Source organism: Ursus arctos, unplaced genomic scaffold (assembly GCF_023065955.2).
Source record: "Ursus arctos isolate Adak ecotype North America unplaced genomic scaffold, UrsArc2.0 scaffold_30, whole genome shotgun sequence".
Lineage (NCBI taxonomy): Eukaryota > Metazoa > Chordata > Mammalia > Carnivora > Ursidae > Ursus > Ursus arctos.
In genome coordinates, this window is record NW_026622986.1 from 24720694 (window position 1) to 24741403 (window position 20710).

The 20710-nt window shown below is 48.5% G+C and overlaps 2 protein-coding genes across 9 annotated transcripts in view; one reads left to right on the top strand and one right to left on the bottom strand.

Annotated features, from left to right (window-relative positions):
- Window positions 1-11478, bottom strand: part of LOC130542142 (uncharacterized) — a 57668-nt gene extending 46190 nt beyond the window's left edge. Inside the window, exon 1 of the mRNA XM_057304603.1 lies at window positions 11449-11478. The gene's annotated coding sequence lies outside the window, so the exon portion shown is untranslated. The remainder of the gene's footprint in view (window positions 1-11448) is intronic.
- SEPHS1 (selenophosphate synthetase 1) overlaps window positions 10250-20710 on the top strand; it is a 29928-nt gene continuing 19467 nt past the window's right edge. The window contains exons 1-4 of one of the 8 annotated variants that reach the window (XM_048219439.2): window positions 10250-10548; window positions 13036-13238; window positions 13443-13712; window positions 18537-18640. In XM_048219439.2, the coding sequence (XP_048075396.1) occupies window positions 13520-13712; window positions 18537-18640 (297 nt within the window). In that variant the 5' untranslated portion in view covers window positions 10250-10548; window positions 13036-13238; window positions 13443-13519. Of the gene's footprint in view, window positions 10549-11129; window positions 13239-13442; window positions 13713-18536; window positions 18641-20710 lie in introns of those variants that run through there. The other 7 variants (XM_048219437.2, XM_048219436.2, XM_048219441.2 and 4 more) reach the window with 7 other exon arrangements.

Below are 20710 nucleotides of genomic sequence, written 5' to 3' on the forward strand. Positions count from 1 at the left end.
AGACACAGAAGTGCCAACGCCATGACTTTAATTTCTCATGACCTTTATGTCTTGCCAAAAAACCTATGGTTTTTACTGCAGATTGTAAAAGGCCACTGATGAAAGTGAATGATGATGACTGAAATTACCGTAGCATTAATGAATTAATGGAATAATAATGTACTCCCTATATTTCAACTTTCTCCTCCAAATTCAAATTCTGTTCTGCCATAGCCCTTGCCACCATATTACTCAGTTTGGGGGTCAGAGACCCCTCTGAGGAGCTGGTGAAAGCTAGGAACGCTCTTCCCAGAAATGCACAAGTAGACACAATTTTGCATATAATTTTAGAAGGTTCCTAGATTCCCCTCCAAATGCAAAAAAAATTCCGAGACCTCCACTTAGCACTTGATATTACAGCAATTCTTCCATTGATCGGGATTTTGACCTGTTCTTAGGGTCCCCATACTGAGCACAGTGCCTGCAAACCAGTAGTTCCTCAAAGATAAGACTCACTGTTAACCTGACTTTTTAAGGCAAGAACGGTGGAAAGAGAGAAAAGATATTTAGAAGTAGGGAGAACACATATTTATGTCATGCAAGGAAACACTGGTCTTTCAGCTAGTTCCATTTTTATTAGGATTTGGATCCCTTGGAAATTTCAGACCATGAAGAAACAGAGCCAATTTCTCTTATACAGACAGGGATCCAGGACCTAAGTCCTCGGGAGAATTGATAGGGAAGAATATGTCATTATAAGAATAAGCCTCAACAGGGGCCTCGGAGAAAACAGAGGGGACCTCCCCTTCCAAAGATCAGGATGCGCCCTAAAATTGGTCTTAGGGGACTTGTTCCTTTCCAGCATCCACTCGCCAGGACAACGCTAGCTGCAAGCGTACCCACAATGAGTGATTCCATGTCGCTCTCCTGCCTGACCCGGTAAGCCCCCATCTTGCCTTCCTAGGTTCTCTGCCCTCCTGGTTCTGCATCTGAATTTCTGTCTCCCCTGCAGAAACCGCCTCCAGTAGGGTTTGGACACTAGCTATCAAGTTGCTAAGCGCTGCTATCAGACAATTCTAGGGCCGTGAAGCCAAGCCCGCAGGGGGTGACGTGGAAGGAATATTCCGGCAACCTGCTGGGAAGCAAGGGCTGGCCTGGTGAATCCTCCTTCTGGCCCCAGCCACGATGTAGGAGGAGGGAAGAGGGGGTGTCTGGGAAGGTGTCATGCTAATGGAACCGAGGGTTTGCGGGTCCTGCCTCCACATGGAGGCTAAACGATAAGATCTCACGCATCTTTGCGGCCTCAACCCTGGTCCAGTAGACAGTTGGACCTTCCACTGAAGCCTCATCCGTGAGAGGACAATGCTGAGGGCGCCGCTTGGCAGGAGGGGAAGAGCGAATCAGAAGAGCAAACTCATCTGGCTATTTATGGTGGAGCACGAGAAGCTAGGGCCATTGCTCATTCACTTGACCACTACTTACTGAATGCCTCCATCCATGATTGCGGACAAGGGGACAGAGGGCCCGAGTTCAAATCCATGTCCGCTACTTTCTGCCTTTGTGACCTTGGGCAAGTTACTTACTACCCTCTCTGTGTCTTGATTTCCTCCTCTGTAAAGTGGAAATAATGATGGTACCTACTTCATAGGTTCGTGACGAGGACCGAATGAATTAATATATGCAGAGCTCCAAGAAGAGGGCCAGCACACAGCAAGCACTTGTGGTTTTTTGTTTTTGTTTTGTTTTCTTTTAAAAGATTTTATCTATTTATTTGAGAGAGAGAGAGTGCGTGTGCATGTGCACATGTGAGCAGGGGGAGGGGCAAAGGGAGAGGGAGAAGCAGGGTCCCCACAGAGCAGGGAGCCGGTGTGCAGGACTCCACCCTGGGATCATGACCTGAGCGGAAGGCAGATACTTAACTGACTGAGCCACCCAGGCACCCCCTATGGCATGCTTCTTAAAAGAGGTGTCTACACTCGTCGTCTCCCCAGCACACTACACCCTGCCTTCCACCCTGGCCCTTGCACGTAAGTATCTCCGGGCAAGGCCACCAGGGACCTCTTAAACCCAATGATCTATTTTCAATTCTGATCTCACCTCGATTTTCTCTAGCACTTGATAATGTCGGCTCCTCCTACCTTCTTAAAATTCTTTGTCCCCCCACCAATTTCAGCATACACTCTCCTGCCGTTCCTACCAATGCCAGGGAACGTGCTAGGCTCTGGGAGGCAAAGATACTCAAGACAGTCTCTACAAGAACTCAGGGCTTTGGGGGAGAGAAGGGAGACTAGATATATGGGACAACTGCAGACCCTCAGGATAGGTTCCAAGGTGAGGACCAGAATGGGGTGGCAGGGCTGTGTTCCTTCTGGAGGCTCTAGGGAAGAATCCATTTCCTTGCCTTTTGCAGCTTCTAGAAGCCACCCACATTCCTTGGCTTGTGGCTCCCCATCACTCTGCTCCTGGTGGTTGCATTGGTCCATCCAGAAAATCCAGCATAATCTCCTCATCAAAAAAATCCTTAACTAAATTATATCTGCGAAATCATTTTTGCCACATACAGTAACATATACAGTAAGAGTGATAGGATGTGGACATCTCTGGGGGCCACGATTCTGCCTACCGCAGACGGCACGGTCGCTCCCCCTGGAGTTGCCAGAGAACTCTTGAGAGAGAAGACTCTCGGGGCAGAATCTTACAGGTTTAGTTCATTTGCCAGAAAAGGGCGGGGGGGACACGGTAGGTACAAGCAGAGGAACAGCGCTTGCTGAGATGCTAAGCTGAGAATGAGAAAAGGTGAGCCTGAGACCTGCAACCCCTTGGTCTGGCTGTATGGCTGAAGACTCAGAAGAGAGTTCCTCTGGAGACCAGATTAGGGAGAAAAGTGGAAGCTGGATTACCAAGGGTTTTTGGTTTTGGTGTTTTTTAACCATAGTAAGAAGTCTGAAATGTATCTGAAATTCACTCAAACAATGCTAATACTTTAACTAATATGGGTCACTGTTTCTTTAAACTTTTCTTGACTCAAGGTGCCTTGGTGGGGCAGCTGGATTCGGCTGGGGTCATGATCTCAGGGTCATGGGACTGAGCCCCGTGTTGGGCTCTGTGCTCAAAGCAGCGTCTACTTGAGACTCCCTTTCCCTCTGCCCCTCCTCCCCCTGCTCTCTCTCTCTCTCTCACAAACAAACAAACAAACAAACAAATAAATAAATAAAGGGGCACCTGGGTGGCTCAGTCGGTTGAGCGTCCAACTCTTGGTTTTGGCTCAGGTCATGATCTCAGGGTTGTGATATCAAGCCCCACATTGGGCAACGTGCTCAGCATGGAGTCTGCTGGAGATCCTATCTCTCTCTCTCTCTCTCTGAAGTAAAAAAAGAAAGAAAATTTAAAGTAAATAAATAAAAATTTTAAAAATTAAAAATTTTCTTGACTCATTTTTTTGTCCTAAAGAATAATGTCCCAAAATCACAGGTTTTATATGTTAGTTCTATCTTTTCCACTGTGTCTTGAAACAAATACAGAACTATAAAAGTAAAATGTTCTTGCATGTACCACCTAAAATCATCCTCACGCAGCATGAATGAGCACCATACTTAGAGAAACAGAGCCAGAGGCAGCGCAAAACCATCTGAAGGTTTTGGGGGGGGGGGGGGGCAACATGATTAGGTTTGCCTGTGATAAATACCATTCCGGCAGCATTAATCCCTTTGGATTGAATGGAAACAAGTGAACATTATAACAAAAAGACCATAAATTAGCATACTTTCACAATTGTCAAGGTGAGAGATGAGAAAATGAATCAAGACAGGAAGAGGGGAGGGGAGGGGATGTGGGGACAGGAGGAGAGGTGGGGAAGGGAGGGAGGGGAGAGAAGGGGAGAGGAGTGGAGGAGGGGGATGGATACAGACAGTACTGAGGAGGTGGGAAGAGCTGGATGATAGCGAAGACTGGAAAAGGAAAAGGGGGACTGGGGAGAGCTGCTGGGTCCCAGCATGTGCAACGCCTCGGATAATTGTCCATTCACCAAGATAGTGAATAAGGGGGGAGTCCGTGGCAGGGTGCGGGGGTGGGGTGGGGGGGGGTCAGGGTTGGAAGGAAACGATTCCTCCGGTCCTTGCATCTGCTGACTGTGAGGTACTGAGGGACACTGGTGGATGTGCTTGAATGCCTGTGTCTGGGGCACGTTCCAGGGCAGTGCCATCCAGCAGAAACAGGCGGTCAGCCCCCCATGCCCTTTCCAGCGGTCAAGTGGCCACATCAAAACAAGTAAAAAGCAACATACAAAATGAATAGTCTATTTTCTATAACCCAAACTATCCAAATTATTCTATTTCAAAATGGATCAATAGAAAAACCGTTGAGATAGTTGACATTCTTTTTCTCATTTTAAGTCTTCAAACTCCAGTGCGGTTTTTTACACTGAGAGGATGGCGCACTCCGGATATGCAAGTGCTCAGTACCCCCACGAAGGGTGGCCGCTGTACTGACAACACGGTTTGGGAGCCACATGCAACAGAAGTGCAGGAGAGGGTGTCAGGACAACCCTGGAGCACATCGGCGTGGGGTGCGAATGACGGCAAAAGAGGAGGCATCAGAAAAGAATGAGACAGGCTGGCTCGGCCAGAAGCACATGTGAGTCATGATCTCTGGGTCGTGAGCTTCAGCCCATGTTGGGCATAGAGATTACTTAAATAAATTAAAAAAACTAAAAAAAAAAAAAAGATGAGGTAGCCACAGAGGCTAGGAGGAGAATGAAGGAAGAGCTAACAGGAACCTCACTGCCCCCACCCCCCGAGAATTTCAGGAAGAGGAGGAATGAATGGGCCTCGAATGCTGCAGGGAGGCCCTCCGGCCCAGGCACAAGGACTCCAGACTCGGCCCTGTGAATCCTGGCTTGACTGCTCACCGCTGGGCCCTGCGGCAGAGCTGCCCGGCCCACCTGCGAGTTCGCCCGTGGTTTCAAGGACAGCATGCCCCCCTCAGTCACCTGCCTGCCCCTGCCAGAGGGAGGGAGGCCCAGGGGACTCACTGGAGAAAGGTCTCAGCCTCCCCGTCTGCCAGTGCTGTGATCCTAAGCGCGGGTATTTGTTTCTGTCGCTGCCCTGACACATCACCACCAACTTTGTGAACACGGGCACGTTTGTGATTGGACGGCTCTGTGGGTCAGAAGCTGGGGGGGTCCTCCCTACCCGGCAAAGATCAGAGTATCTGCAGGGGGCATTCCTTTCTGGAGGCGCTAGAAGAGACTGTTTCCTTGCCTTTTCCAGCTGCCAGAGGCTCCTGTTTCCCCTGATTTGTGGCCCCTTCCTCCATCCCAGCTGACAGCGCCGGGCTGAATCCTCGTCATGCTGCCATGACTCTGGGTCCCTCCTGTGGTTCTTTCTTCCATGTGTAAGGGCCCTGTAATCACACTGTGCCCACCCAGGTAATCCAGGATAACCTCCTCAAGGCCAAACTTAGTTCCATCTGCAACCTGAATTCCTCTTTATCTTGTAACATAACACGTTCACACGTCCCAGGGATGGGGACACAGACATCTTTGGGGTCAGAGGCATTACTCTACCTCCCAGAGGGGGTTCCAGACAGTTTCTCAGATAGATGCCAACAGGACTGAGCCCACGACGGTGACCCGCTCACTTACATTCTTTTGGACTTTCTTCCTTCCCTGACTCATCTTGTCCACTTCTTGCTTTGTGTTTCCCGAGGTCACCTCCCAAATAAACTTCCTTGCTCCAAATCCTCATCTCAAGATCTGCCTCAGAGGAACCTTAAGTAAGACAGTGATTTTGGGCAAGTTATTCAATCAGTCTGAGCCCTAGTTTCCTCCACCATGAAGGCGAAATACAGCATAGTACCCAGCTCACGAGGCTGTTGGGAGAATTCTGAGTCAATGTTCATAAAAGAGTCTATACAGTGGGGTGTATAGTCTTCAACTCAGCCTTGTACAGACAGAGACGGTTCTCCCTCCAAGACATGGATGGTCAGAGGGGTGGGGTGGGGACAGGGTAAGCAAGCTGAAGGGTTTCCTATGAGGGCATCCATTTTTTTCTTGAGCTGCTTCTGCTTCTGAGGACAGTACAGTGTGGTACGGACTTTGGGGACAATAATGAAGACTCAGAAGAGCATACTTAGGGATTTCTGAGCTGTTGGGAAAGCCCAGTGGGCACTGGATAGCATATATCTGTCATAGCACAATCTCTAAACTCTTGAGTTTTCTCTGCCTGGTAAAGTGGTAGGGAAGATGGTGGAGGGAAGGGATGTAAGACCAGACGTCTGAGGGTGGATGTGGTCAAAGGGCAGTGCAGGAGATAAGGCTGTGGAGCGTACTGAAGGCTCCAGGCTGGAGACAAGGCTGAGGAGCATACTGAAGGCTCCAGGCCGGATGGAAGGAAAAGGGACCATCTTGAGAGACCGGTGACCCCCATACAGGGGAAATGCAGGTGGCTGGGTGTAAAGAAATGAGGGGACTACAAGAGCCGAGATAGGATGCTGGTGCTTAATATTCCCAGAGAAGAGACAGTTTATCATATAGACACAACAATGGGTAGCTGAAGTGGAGTGAAGGTAAAAGTCATTAGATTTGAGGTGTCCATCACCTACCAGGTCTTAGTCATGACCAGAAAGTCCTCCCACCCCGTGAGGACAAATCAGGGGCCGCTTTTGAACAGGCACAACGCAAGCAATGTAGGGAGTGACTACCCTGGCAATAGATGGTGGTTATGCTCGATAGCAAAAATCCGAAGTGAGAAAGTCAGGACAGGAGGCAAGCCATGTCACTGAGGCTGCTTTGGAGCTTGCAGAATGTGGGAGGTGGAACAGGCAGCTTCCTGTCCCTCTGAGTGTCTGAGAAAGCAGAATTCTTAGGGCAGTACCCTCGCCCCCCAACATCAGCATCACCAGAGGAGCCCATTTAAAGCATGGATTCTTAGTACTCCTTCCCCCCAAACATATACCCCCAACCAGCTCAATTAGTTTCCTGGGGCTGCCGTGACAGATACCACAACACTAGGTGGCTTAATGCAGAACAAAGAAAGGTATTCTCTCACAGTTCTGCAGACTAGAAGTCCGAAGTCAAGGTGCTGGCAGGGCCAGGCTCTTTCTGACGGCTCTAGTGAAGGGTCTTCCTTGGTTCTGGGGATCAGAAGCAATCCTTGGCTTTCCTTGGCTTGAAGGTGCCTCACTCCAATTTCTGCCCCAGTCTTCACATGGCCTTTTCCCCCGTGTCTCTGTCCCCAAATCTTCCTGTTCTCATAAGTTATTGCATTTAGGGCCCACACTAAGCTACCATGACCTCATCTTAACTTGATGACACCTGCAAGACCCTTCCAAATAAGGCCACGTTCACAGGTATCAGGGGGTAAGACTTCAACACATCTCTGGTGGGGGACACAATTATTAAAGACGAAAAAGAGTTTATAAACATGTTGAACATGGTAAGGCAGACTTTATTCAGGACCATCGCAAGAGAATTTTGCAGTGGGGGGAGAGATTGGGCTCAACTCCGAATACAGAATGGGCAAGGGGGAATTTATAGTCAAGGAGCAGGGTGAGGACCCGTGGGTGGAAAATTACTAAGAGGAAATAACAGGGGTGGGGGGGATTCTGGCTAAACCTACCTAACAGGATTCTTGCTAAAGGCAGGCCAGGGTGATCAGACATCACCTGGGGGATGGTGGTGGGTAGGGAACCCGATCAGATTATTGAGGGTGGGGGAGGGAATCTTGCTAAAATGGGATTTTACAAGGAAGCACGTAGATGGGCCTAGAAGTTTCAGGAGCCTGACTAAAGTTTAGTCAAGCAAAGACTCTCACTATTCAACCCATTATGCCAGCTAGATACGATTTTGGGGGCAGGGCTGGTAAATGTGTATTTTTTAACAAGGGTCCACGAGCTAAAGCAACCCAGGAGAACCATCTTTTAGTTGGAGCCTGTAGGACCTGAAAACTCAGGGAAGAAGGCTCCCAGTGGAATGGGGCTCTGATGGCTCCACTGGGGAGGACTCAGAAAAAGGCTGGTGGGTGAAAAGCCGACCGGGGGAAGCACAGAGAGGCATGCATTTAGGGCAAAGAAGGGGGGTGGAAAGATCCAGTAGATTATCCGGGCCCAAGGAGATGGACTCCATATGAATGAAGGCATCCGTGGCTTAGTGAAGAGTCTAAAGCCTCTGCCCAGAAGAATTTGACTCCAGCTGTTGTGGAGCTGCTAAGAGTTACACACCCGGGGGTGGGGGGTGCTGGGGGAGGAAGGAGCAGGTTTCGAGGATGTTGGCCGCCCACAAGCTCTGCAGGAATCAGCCTCCAGCACACCCAGCCATTCCACTTGGAAGCCCCCTGGGGGGTTGGGGGGGGGGTGGGCGGGCTCTGTCCAAGGTCTCCTTCACCTTTCATCCTCAACTCCACTTCCGGGTTAATCCCACCTCTTTCCAACGCTTTAAACCCCATTTACATGCTGATGGATCCCATATTTGCATCTCAAACTCAGAGCCTACCCCCCCCCTCGTGTCAAGCCCTAGTTTGACCAATTGCATTCTGCCTAGAATATCTGGCAGGTGCCTGAAATTGAACATTTCCAAAGCTGAACTCAACCCTAAACTTGTTTGCCTTCCTATAGCTGCTATTTCAGTTAGCATTATTATCCACCCAGTCCCCCGAAACTAGAAATCTGGGGGTCATCTTATGCTTCTTCCCTCCAACCACATCCCAAATCCCCTCTTTTGTCTACAGTCCCACTGCTTCATTTCAAATCCCCTCAACTCCGTGCTATTACAATTACCTTCTAATTAGAGATGTGGCCCCGTTTTCCCCTCTGGGGGATGCCATCCTCCCAGGTGTGGTGCAGCCTTTTTTTTTTTTTTTTTAATAAGCTCAACTTGTAAAAAAACAAATCTGACAAACTCTGTTGACTATGGCATAAATACCAAACTCCCCAGCATGACACATCATCTTCAAATAGGGCCCTACTCACCTTGCCCCTAATCTCCAAAATCTTTTTCTAGTTGTGACTTTTTTTGCTAAAAACAAACTCACAAACAAAACCAAAACCCCACAACAACTCACAAAATTAATCTCAAAAGGGAGAGGATGGGAGGAATAAAGATACTGCATCCTCTTCCTCTGATTCCGGAGGTCTGGAGGGTTGCCTGGGGATTGTGTATCCAGGCATCTTCCCAGGTGATTCAGAGGCAGATCCAGCTTTGCTCAACACAGAGTTGTGCCATTCTTAAAAAAGTCCAACTCACATCAGAGAAGCCAGGCTACTGTTCTTTCCTAACTTACTGTAGAGGTACCGAGAGAAAAACTGAGCGGAAAAGCCTGCATCAGCCGGTCTGCTAGGTTACATCACTTCTGCATCCTCTCCGAGATTAAAACCCTCAAGAATCGTCAAGCAGAAATTTTGAGAATGAAAAGGGCATCTGCATAGCCTGCAAACCTGACCAAAAATATTCCTGCCCCAAAACCCATTTAGAAAATGCTGAACCACCCTCCAAAAGTTTGGTCGGCATTCCTCCACACTCCTGGGTTTTGAGGGAAGCCCTAAAAGACGTAGTACTGGGAAGACGTTTTGCTTTATTTTAATCAGCAATGCATTAGAAAGTCGGAAACCTGAAGAAAGCACTTTCACATGCAGAAGCTATTCTATCAGTGTTAATTCAAACACACACAGTATTAGGCTGCCATGTTTACTTGGACATGTGAAGAGCAAACAATGTAACCGAGGAACCTTGAGCTCGGACTCCCTACCAAGCACGTAGAACATTCAAGAAACTTTGCGGGACGTATGCATACCCACTAAGGCTCACGTTAGCTCCCGAGCCAGGCTAAACAATAGAAAGGAGAGACGACAGAAGTCATTATAAATCAAATGCGCCGTTTAGGTTTTAAAAAATCTTCCCTCGTGGCAGAGGCTTCTTTTCCTCTGCTCCTACTCTTTTTCAAACTGTTTCCACGGTCATTGTCTCCCAGCACGAAACGACGGCGGCGCTCGGGGAGCAGGTACAGCGTCCCGCAGGGTGTAGCGCGGTGGAGCCCGGCCAGGTTTTGGAAAACATTCCCGGCCCTTCCGGCGGGTCGAGGAAAAGTAGGTGGTGGCCCGGGCGCCAAAAGCTGCTGCCAATGCAACTCGCAACTTTTGAAATCAATCCTTTTTGCATCATGCAACGGATGCCACCGCTCCTCGGGTTTGCAACCCCCCACCCCTCCCCCGAGACCAATCATTGCCGCGCTCGGGCCTGCACATCGCCCCCGCCCCCTTCCCGGGCCGCACGCAGCCACCGAGCCGCTCCGGCCGCGGCCCACCGCCTCTTAAAGGGCGGTAGCCGGCCCTTAAAGGCCCCTCGCGCGCGGCGCACGGCGGAGCGCGGTGGCCCGGTTCCCGGCAGGGGCCCGCCGAGCCAGGCCGAGCCCCCGCGGCGCCCAGGCGCGGCCTGGGCCCTCCCGCCCTCCGCGCTGCCGCCGCCGGGAGCGGCATTTTTATTCAGGCGACGCTTAAGGGAGCCCGGCCGCGCCCGGTGCATTGTGGGAGCGCCGGAGTCCCGTTTTCGGGAGGAGGAGGAGGGCGCAAAGCGAACCGGTAAGCGCCTGGCTTGGGGAGGGGGGGGCGCGACGCCAGGCTTAAAGGGGAATATTCGTCCGCAGGCCCATGGCGGCAGTGCAGATCCCCCTCCGGGCCGCCGGGGCCCGCCGGGAGCCGTGCACGGCCGGCGCTCTCCAGCGCTGCCTGGAGAGGGGCAGAGCCAGGGCTTGGTGGGGCCGCTTTAAAAAAGAAGCACCGCCCGCGCCGCCGCCGCCGCCGCCGCCGCGCGGAGCCGGGGAAGGAGGGAGGGAGGAAAGGGCGGGGGAGGAGTGGAGGGGGAGGGCGGCGGCGGCGACGCAGGGGTTAATTTTTTCGCCCGCCGACATTTTTGTGCGGCGGCGGCGGCGGCCCGCGAGCGCGGCGGGAGAACCCAGCCCGGTCCCCGGGCGCGGCGCGGGGCGCCTCCGGGGCCCTCCCCGCCCCCACGCGCGCGCCCTCCGGCCCGCGGGCGCCGCCTGACCCTGGGCGCCCCGGCCGGGCCGGCCCCTAGGGCCGGGGTCCCGCCGCGCTCGTGCCCGCCCCGCCGCGGCCGGTTGGCGGTGCGCGCCTCGCGCCCTCCCTGCGGTTCCCGCCGCTGCCGCCGGGAGAGCGGGCGGGCATGGCCCAGCCGGCGGCGCCGCGCTGCCTCCGTCCGGTCGCGGCCAGCCCGCCGCGCCGCGCCGCACAAAGAGCCGAGGCCCGGTCTGCCTTTAAAGGCGGCAGCGAGACTTAAGGTGTCCCTGTGTGCCGGCCTCCGCGCTCCGGCTGCCTCCTGGACGCGTGCTGCATGGAGAGCGACCGGCCTCCGCGCGTCGGGCCCGGAGTCCACCCCTTTGTTTATTTCCTGGGCTTAGGGGCTTGGGGGTAGGGAGGTAGGTACGGGGCTGCGGCGTACCTCCCCATCCCATCCCCGCTTACCGTGCTTCCCGAGCTGTACGGCCCGCTTGGCGCACTCGGTTAAAAAAAAAAAAAAAAATTTAAAGGTGGCCGAGAAGGAAAGGGTTAACCGTTGTCTTTAAATATTCATATCATTGTTTTAAAGGTGTAAACATGCGGCTTCTGGGGTGGAGTGGACTACCTCTTCTTATGCAAATTTACCCCCTCCCCCCATTAATTACGATTTCCCCAAGCACCCTCCCCCATTTTCGCACACCCACCTTCCAAAAACTGCTAAGTTTTCGAGGTTCGGATATGAGTGTGGGATGTGTGTCCCTCGTTCCGTTTAGAATTTTAAAACTCCTGAGTGCTTTCAGACCTGAGGTGTTCTAAACTTTTTTCCTCTTAAAAATTTGGGAAAATATAAATTATGTTTAAAAGGAAGTTAGTCCCTCAAATTCCCCGCCTCTTTGGGGGGGTGTGTTAAGGTTGGAGGTAGGAAAATAACTGGATGCCTCGTGAGTTGGGTTTTTTTTCCCCCTGGTAAGAGTGAGGCGGTGTTAAATGCGAGGCGTTTTGTGAGCAAAGGACTGTTGTTTTGTTCCAAACTCTTCCAAGTCAACGTGCTAGTGGACTTTTCCTAACTCTGAAATGGCTTCAGAATTCCACTCTGGGTAATTTGCTTTGCTTTCCTGCCACCCTCTTGGACAGGTTGTTTTCTTGGAATCTCCGAAGTTTTATTCCGGCACAGTTGTAGGTTTCAAACCGAAATGATTGCTCACCCCAAACATGTTTTTGTAGGGACGGTTTGGATTACTGCCCAGACAAGGGTTTTGTGAGGTTTGTTTTATTTATTTAGTTAGTGTGTGTGTGTGAGAGAGAGAGAGAGAGAGAGAGATTGATTTTAAAGAGCGATGTGCTTCCCAGGAGATCAGAAACTCTATAAATGGGAATTATGTTCTTAATCATAAATTTTATAGGGGAAACTGACTCTAAAACTTGGGGTGTTTGTAATTCTATGCCCAATAAAATATCAATCTGGAGGTTTGTAAACCCTGGGAGCCCATGTAAGATTCTGGTTTAACCTCTGAGACTTCAGATTTAGAAGGGTTTGCCCTCCAAATTTCTGCTGGTACCAAGTACCCTAAGTGTCAGTGGTTTAGTACAGTTTAATTTCTCATATTAGTTCTGCAATGAAACCGTAATGAGCAGGAGCACGCATAATTATTTTGTCAATGATGTGTGGGGACTGGTTTGTTGGGCGGGATGTTTGCTTTCTAGGAAAGAGCACTGCATTAAAACATTAGCAAACTTTCCACTGCTGTCTTGGAGAAAATTAATCTTGCTGTGTTAAACAGCCATTCCACTTTTCAAGTTGAGTTCTTTAGTGAGGCTTCCTTAGTTTTGGATCATGTTGTGCTTTTGGCTAAGAGTGAAAACATGCTTTTCATGCATTGAGCATCATAAAGAATTTCATCAAATGCATTTCCGTCAGCATCCTCTTCCTGCAGAGTGTCTGTCTTAATGGGCATTTTATATTTCTGTGTAGGATAACAGTAGATATTAAAAGGTTTTCCAGAAAAGTCCCTTTAGCCAGGCCTTCTAATTTCTAAACCATAGTGCTTCTAGGTTGACAGATGAAGTGATTAGAAGTTTTCTCATAATGCTGGCTGCCAGAAGAACCTTTGGGACTTACTGCTCAAGATGGGCTGGTGTCATGTGCCAGCTGGCCCATAGTGCCTTCTTCAGGGGAGGTGTCCTGGCTGCCCCTCAGAGCCACAGTTAAAGCAACACAGATGTCAGATCTTCTTCCATAGAAGATGTCTGTGATGGTACAGTCACTTTTTAAAATGATTCGTTCTGGCTTTTGCATCACTGTAATGAACTGTTGTGGCCTCTGATTGCCCTGTGCCTGTGGTCTGGATGATTTCAGCTCTTTTCACACTTAACTTGTCACTGTCATGTATTCGCTTGATTCCGAGCAAGTACTGGTGAGAGCTTTTTTAATAGTGTCTTTGTGTTTTGGCGGTATCTAGGTGGATCCTTAAAGAAACCAGCCGGCTAGGAGAGGGAGGGGAGGAGCCCAGCTGGGAGGTGTGTGCGCCCCAGAACCATGTCTACGCGGGAGTCCTTTAACCCGGAAAGTTATGAATTGGACAAGAGCTTCCGGCTAACCAGATTCACTGAACTGAAGGGCACCGGCTGCAAAGTGCCCCAAGATGTCCTGCAGAAATTGCTGGAATCCTTACAGGAGAACCACTTCCAAGAAGATGAGCAGTTTCTGGGAGCAGTTATGCCAAGGCTTGGTATGTGAACCATTGTTTCTTTTATGCTTCCCCAAGTGGAACATCTTGGCTACAATTGTAGTCAGTGAGTCGAAAGCCAAATTTCTGTCCTCCGGTGGTGCTTTTTTAAAAAAGTTTAATTTCTATGGGGATTCAAAGAGCAAAGCAACGATAACTATTCTATTACTGTAACTTATTTGGAGGAAGTACTTGAAAAGCATCAAGAAATGTGCTCGAGCCATTTTTAAACTATTAAGTGTGCAATTGAGACAATTCTATTACAGTAAGAGCATTTTTTACTAAATTGAATTTTGTAGTTAGCTGAGGATTAAGCAGAAACTCCTTTATGCCTCTGTCCTAAAATTCTCCTTAAACGTTTGCATTCTCCTCTTTGGCAAGGTAGTGCTTACGTGTCCTTGTGCAGTGCTTTGAGGGCAGAGACTGGGTTGGGGGGAACTCCGGGGTTCCTCTTCAAATGCACTGTTTGATGAGCTCCAGCAGGGAGGAGGGAGGAGACCAGACTGAGTCTGCGCCTGACCGGAGGACGTCATCTGGCATGGAGCGTGTGGTTTTTTTCTTTACTAAATTCCTGATGTTTTAGTGGTTTGCCTCTTCCCAAACACAGAGCTCAGAAAGAAATTCAAGGCTATTAGGGTGTTGTTTGTTAGCTTTTATCGTTTGGTGCGTTAAGGACGTGGTGTAAGACCGTGAACACTTGGCCCTTTGAGTGTTTGGCGTGTGTTCTAGGAGTTTGAATGTTTGGTAGTCATGGTGTGTGACCCGATCAGCTTTCTTACTTAAGGTTTTCATTCCCTTCATTTTCACCCATTGTTTCATTGTGCAGTTCTGTCTTACAACATTCTGTCTTACAACCCGGGATGCTCCTTTCTTTCCTGATATATAAAGCAGACATAAAAGCAGAGCTGCTTTGGTTGGAGGAAAGGAACCTTCACACCCCACACTCTAGGGGCCGCAGGGCTGGCTCCCAGGAGCTCAGTTTGAAAACCAGTGTCATCTAGCTGATGCCTAGGCATGGAGAAATACCACATGAGTGAGTTGGACTAGATGTTGGCTTACTTGTCAAGAAATAAGAATGTACTGAGAAAGCTGTCAGATAACTTTGTTAAGAGAAATAATCTGCCACATGGCCAAAACCAAATGCAATAAAAGCCTTATGGATACAGTAGTAATTCCTCTTTATAACTTCCCCTATTGACCTTATGAGCATGCCATGCACTGTTAAGCACTTTGAGAATGGGTCAGGTCATTTGCTCCTTCCCTCCGCCCCATGATGCTCAGGAAGGCCGGGTAACCCATCCCGTGTCGCTTGGCGAGGGTCAGGACGTGGATCCATGTTTGCTGATTCCTCGACCCACCATCCTGCGTGTCACCCGGTTTCTATGTCCAACATGTTTGCAGTGAGAAGAGGGGGGCTGTAAGCTACAACCTAGCAGTGGCAAAAGGGACAGATGGGAACAGCAAGGGGAGAGGCAGAAAAACTGCTAGCGCAAAGGAGTCTAGTCTCCTAGGGCTTTCGAGAAGCCTTTGGAAGCCGTGACCCTTTCCCAGAAAAATGCACGCTCGCAAAATTGAGCATTCATGGCATTTTCCAGGGGTAGAAGGACCCTAGGTTACAAGTACATGGGTGCTGAAGGAAACATGGTACTAAAACCTCATCCAGAAGTGATAACATCTAGATAGCCAGAGCTTTGCTTCGGGATCAGATGTGGATTTTTGTCCGGACACAGTCACTAACAAGTCACTAGTGTTAATCAGAGCAAGTTACCCAATCTTTAGAATGAGATAATCATACTTACTGTTCGTAAGTGTTGGAAGTACTAGAAATTATGTGTGTGTATATGTACAAAGTGTGTTTTTCTGTTTCTAAACTATTTTTCTAAACGAGTGTCAGAGTTCCTGGATCCTAAGATGGTGACAGTTGTTAAATGTACACATGTTTATGAGATGTATTCTCATTAAAGAAATGTTAAAATAAGTGTTTCTTGCCTGGGACGTAAAGAGCTATCAGGTATTGATCACTGCTGGCAGTGGTGGTAGTATGATCATTGGGATCATTGGGGTTCTTTTTCTTGGTGGATGGTTTCAGTCTTGCTGAAAACCCAGAATTCCCCACCACCCACTGGTGATTAAATACACACTGCTTGGTCTGGTATTTGAGGCTTCCTCCTCGCTGTGGTATTTTCATCTGTTACCACCTGCCCTCTCCCTGGAGTGTCCCTCTCTCTCAACTTGATCCTCTGGTTTTTTAAGGCCAGTGGCTCATCTCAGATGTGTCCTCTCTCCCCTAGTCACTATGGACCTGTGCCATACGAAAGAAATACCACGTGAGCCACACGTGTAATTTCAAATTTCCTAGAGCATCAGATGAAATTAATTCTAATGTATTTTAACCTTCTATATTAAAAATCTCATTTAGGGGCACCTGGGTGGCACAGCGGTTAAGCGTCTGCCTTCAGCTCAGGGCGTGATCCCGGTGTTCTGGGATCGAGCCCCACGTTAGGCTCTTCCGCTGGAAGCCTGCTTCTTCCTCTCCCGCTCCCCCTGCTTCTGTTCCCTCTTTCACTGGCTGTCTGTCAAATAAATAAATAAATAAATAAAATCTTTAAAAAAAAAAAATCTCATTTAAACACATAATTGTTATAAAATATTACTAGTGAAATGTTGGGTTTTTTGGCAAACATTCTCAAGAGTCATCAGTTAAAATGCTCTGATGATATCTATAAATAGAAATTAAATAGTTCACAAATCAAATTTATTTAATTCAAATTTGGATTAACCAGATTGGAAACATTTATTTTTTTTTAAGAGATTTTATTTATTTAGTTGAGAGAGAGAGCATGAACAGGGGGTGGGGGCAGAGGGAGAGGAAAAAGCAGGCTCTCCACTGAGCAGAGAGCCCAAAATGGGACTCGATCCTAGGACCCTGGGATCATGGAGCCGAAGGCAGACGCTTAACCAACTGAGCCACTCAGGTGCCCTGATTAGAAACATTTAAAGCTAACGTTCAGCAACTATGATCAGTCTCTTTCAGGAGTCCTGTAGTTTACACATGAAAATCCCAAAGAAAACTGTATTTCATTCTTTCCTAAAGCAAACAGTAACATCCTCAGAATGACCTGTTGGGATTATCAATTTAGGGAGATTTAGTATGAGTAAAATTGTGGTTCTTGCCCTCTTTCCACTTAAGTGCTCAGAAGCAGTCGTCAGGTGAAGTTTCTGGGAGGTGTGCACATATACGTCGTTCAGATGAGTTATCACGTGTTCCTACCTGATGCACATGGACACTCATGACCTGGGCAGTGCGCTCCATTGTCACAAATCCGTGAAACTTGCCATCCGGACACTGCCTTGCCGTCTTATGTGGTGGAAAATCAGCCCGCCTTCACAAAGTCTGTGACTTTATTAAACTTGCTTTTTATTTTTGCATTAGTAATAATGGATCAAGGCCTGGGAAAATAAGGTGCCCCTAGGACGCAGTCTCCAGTGGGTGTTTTGCTGTTGTGGTGCTGAGGTAGTTGTAACTTAGCGATTTTACTCAAGGAGAGTATGAAAGGTGCTCAGGTGTTCGCTTCAGTGTGACGCAGATATGATTTACTCTTGTTCTGTATGGAATTCTGAATTAAGAAGGTGCCATCCACTTGGCTTCCTTTGGTATTTTATCCTGATTTCTTCCTTCACCCTTAGCTGTTGTGCTGCAAAGTTGGAATCCTCATAAGGGGGCAGGAGGGTATCCTTTCAAGAGAGGTGAGGGAAAGCTCTGTGTTCAGCTTACTTGCAGGGAAGGGCAGTCTGAATTTGAAAATGTCCCCATTACAGGTGATTTCCAAAGAAGTGTTGCATATAGTAGCTTAGTTTTGACTATTTCTGAGCCAATTTCAGTAAAAGGGAATTATTTCTAATTAGACCATCTGTTTGTCCATACTATCTTTCTAAATGTTTAGAAACAGTTTTTAATTAATAGAAATATTTCCTGCAGGCTTATTTAGCAAAATATTTTTCCTTATTTACAGTGTAAGTTAGTAAAGGTGACATTTATAAGTTTTCTGCAAGAGAAATAACATGGAATTTTAAGTTTCCTCTTAAAGAACACTTTTGGGAACCTACATAACAGATCCCACAGGTGCCACAGTGTCTGTCCACGCTTGATTGAAAACGATGAATACCCGTTCCGGCTTTGTCCTTCTCTCTTTTCTTTGCTCTCGCTCTCTCTCTCTCACGCTTATTTATTTATTTTTAAGTAATCTCTATACCCAACATGGGGCTCGAACTCACGACCCTGAGATCAAGAGTCGCACACTCCTCTGACTGAGCTGGCCAGGCGCCCCCCGTTTGTCATTTTCCTTTTTGACTAAAATGGAGAAGTAATGATAACATTTCTTATATGTATAAAAGATTTTACAGATTTTCTGTTGGGGAAAATAGAATAATGTTAAAGATCTGTTTGGAAAGTAACAGTAGCTAAGACAACCCAAGTTCCGTTGATGCTTTCTCATCCTTAAAGAAATCCTGTGTGGTGCCAGCCACATGATACAGTAATACAAAGGAAAAATTTCCATTGGAGGCATCATTAAAGTCTAAAAATTGTACCGTATTGAAGTTGAGTCTTCATGACTAACAAATTTTGTTCTCACTTTCCATCTTAAGCTAGTTACGTTTCACGTTTATTTCAGTTACGGTCTTGACAGGAAACACGTTGCCTTATTGGCAGGGTGCAGCGCTCCACCGCGTCAGGCGCGAAGCTGCTCTTCTTCACGACACTGACGGTTTAAGATGAAATGGCTTTTCCCTTTGGTGTTTGGACGCTGACGACTTTCGTCTTTGCAGGCATTGGAATGGATACTTGCGTCATTCCTTTGAGGCATGGCGGTCTCTCTTTGGTTCAGACCACGGATTACATCTATCCTATCGTCGATGATCCTTACATGATGGTGAGTTTGACCCTGGCGTGTGTTTACATCTGGAACTGCTTGTTGGTTGGGTTTGGGGCCGGGGCTGGGGACTTGGCTTTCTACACGCCAGTTGTCACCCCGCCACGCTCTGCCTTCTCACTTGCAGCCATTGGGTCTGCCCTGCTCATGCTCCATACCGGGCGGAAGGCGGTGGAGGCGGACGCGGGGAGCCCCTCTGCCGCTCTTTCACCTGCGTGTGTGTCTGTGCACGAACACCTGTTGTGTCCTCAGCATGTCTGTTGATGGACGTGCTTATAGTTTCCTTCTTTCCTTCTCTCTTTGACATTGTAGACTCCACATGCCTGTGTGTCAGGCTTCGAGGTGTTACCATACTCGGTAGTGGGACTGATGCTAGATATTTCCTTCCAGAAATAAACAGCTTAGCATCTCACCACTGTTAAGCTCCTTGACCATTGATTCTGACTCTGGTCACTATGCACCCCAGGGTGTCATGTGTCGCTGTGTAGAATGCGTATCTGAACTGTGGCATTAAGTGCCTGGCTGCTGATCATGGCCTGCCTCGATCTAGTTCCAGATTACTCAGTGCATGGCTACGCCAGCAGCCCCATGATCTGCCCGACTTTAACCCCCTGTCCTCCCGGATGAAGAGCCAATGAAGAGACTGGGAGCATCGTGCTGTTAGGAAATGGTCTTCCCTGTGTGCTGGAGGCACTGAACTCAAGCCACACGCATAGGGACTTCGGCCCGGAGACAGCTGAGTGCAGGGAGGAGGAAGGTCACCTCTCAGGTGCCAGTGACAAGCATACAGTTGACTAGAAACCTGTCTGTTCCCTCCTCTGGAGCAGTAGTCCTGAGAGACCGCAGGTGCCCCACTTGACCAGAGGTGGCAGAGGCAGCTAGGACCAGAATTCAGACTTTAGCCAGCATCTCATTCTTTTTTCTTTTCTTTTTTTTTTTTTTTTGAGATCTTATTTATTTATTTGACCGAGAGAGGGAGAGAGCACAAGCGGGGGGAACGGCAACGGGAGAGGGAGAAGCAGGCTCCCCGCTAAACAAGGAGCCTCATGTGAGACTCAATCCCAGGACCCTGGGATCGTGACCTGGGCCAAAGGCAGATGCCTGACTGACTGAGCCACCCAGGTGCCTCTAGCCAGCATCTCTTAAAAGCATCAGAGAGGAGAGGGGACAGAACATGGCTGCAGCCCAAGCAACAGCAGGCACCTCTGAATTGCAAAACCCCTGTTGCCCCTGCTGTTGTCTCTTCTGAGCTCACTGCTGATCTGCCAGGAAGTCATAAGAAAACATCAGCGAGCAATGAGCCAGCTGCTGAAGTGATCATACTTGGGAGTTTGATGATCTTTATGTCAGAAGAACAAGTTGTCATTTTCTCCTTCACTGTCTAGAAGTGACAACTCACATTTATTTATTTATTTATTGGGGGGGGGGGCGGCAAGAGGGTAGAGGGAGGGAGAGACTCTCAAGCAGGCTCCATGCCCACCGTGGACAGAGCCCAACATGGGGCTTGATCTCAAAACCCTAAGATCATGACCTGAGCTGAAATCAAGAGTCTGACGCTCAATCGACTGAGCCACCCAGGCGCACCATTTTTTTTTTTAAAGATTTTATGTTTAAGTAATGTCTATACCCAACATGGGGCTCGAACTTACAACCCCGAGATCAAGAGTCACATGCTGCACTGACTGAGCCATCTGGGTGCCCCTGACAACTTATATTTAAAAAATCTCCAGTGGAGATAAAAAAATTTTTATCATCATGTATCTGTTGAATTAAAGTTCCTTACTAAATAATATAGTTTACTAGAAATGCTTTTTATGTGCTTTAGAAAACAATCTGATATCAGGCCTAGATGTTTTTTCTCTTTTCTATTTTTTGATTTCTCAAGCAAGATGTTTTTCCTGTTTATCTCCTACAGCCTTGTTATAAAACCATCTTCTCAATGACCAATAAAGTGAACATAGTTTTAGGGTCTGTTTAGGATATGTGGCTGTTTCCAAGTTTGCTGTAGGACCATGGTTTTCCAACTCATTCCATAAGCTCTCCTCCCAGACCCATCAGCTCCAACCTTGC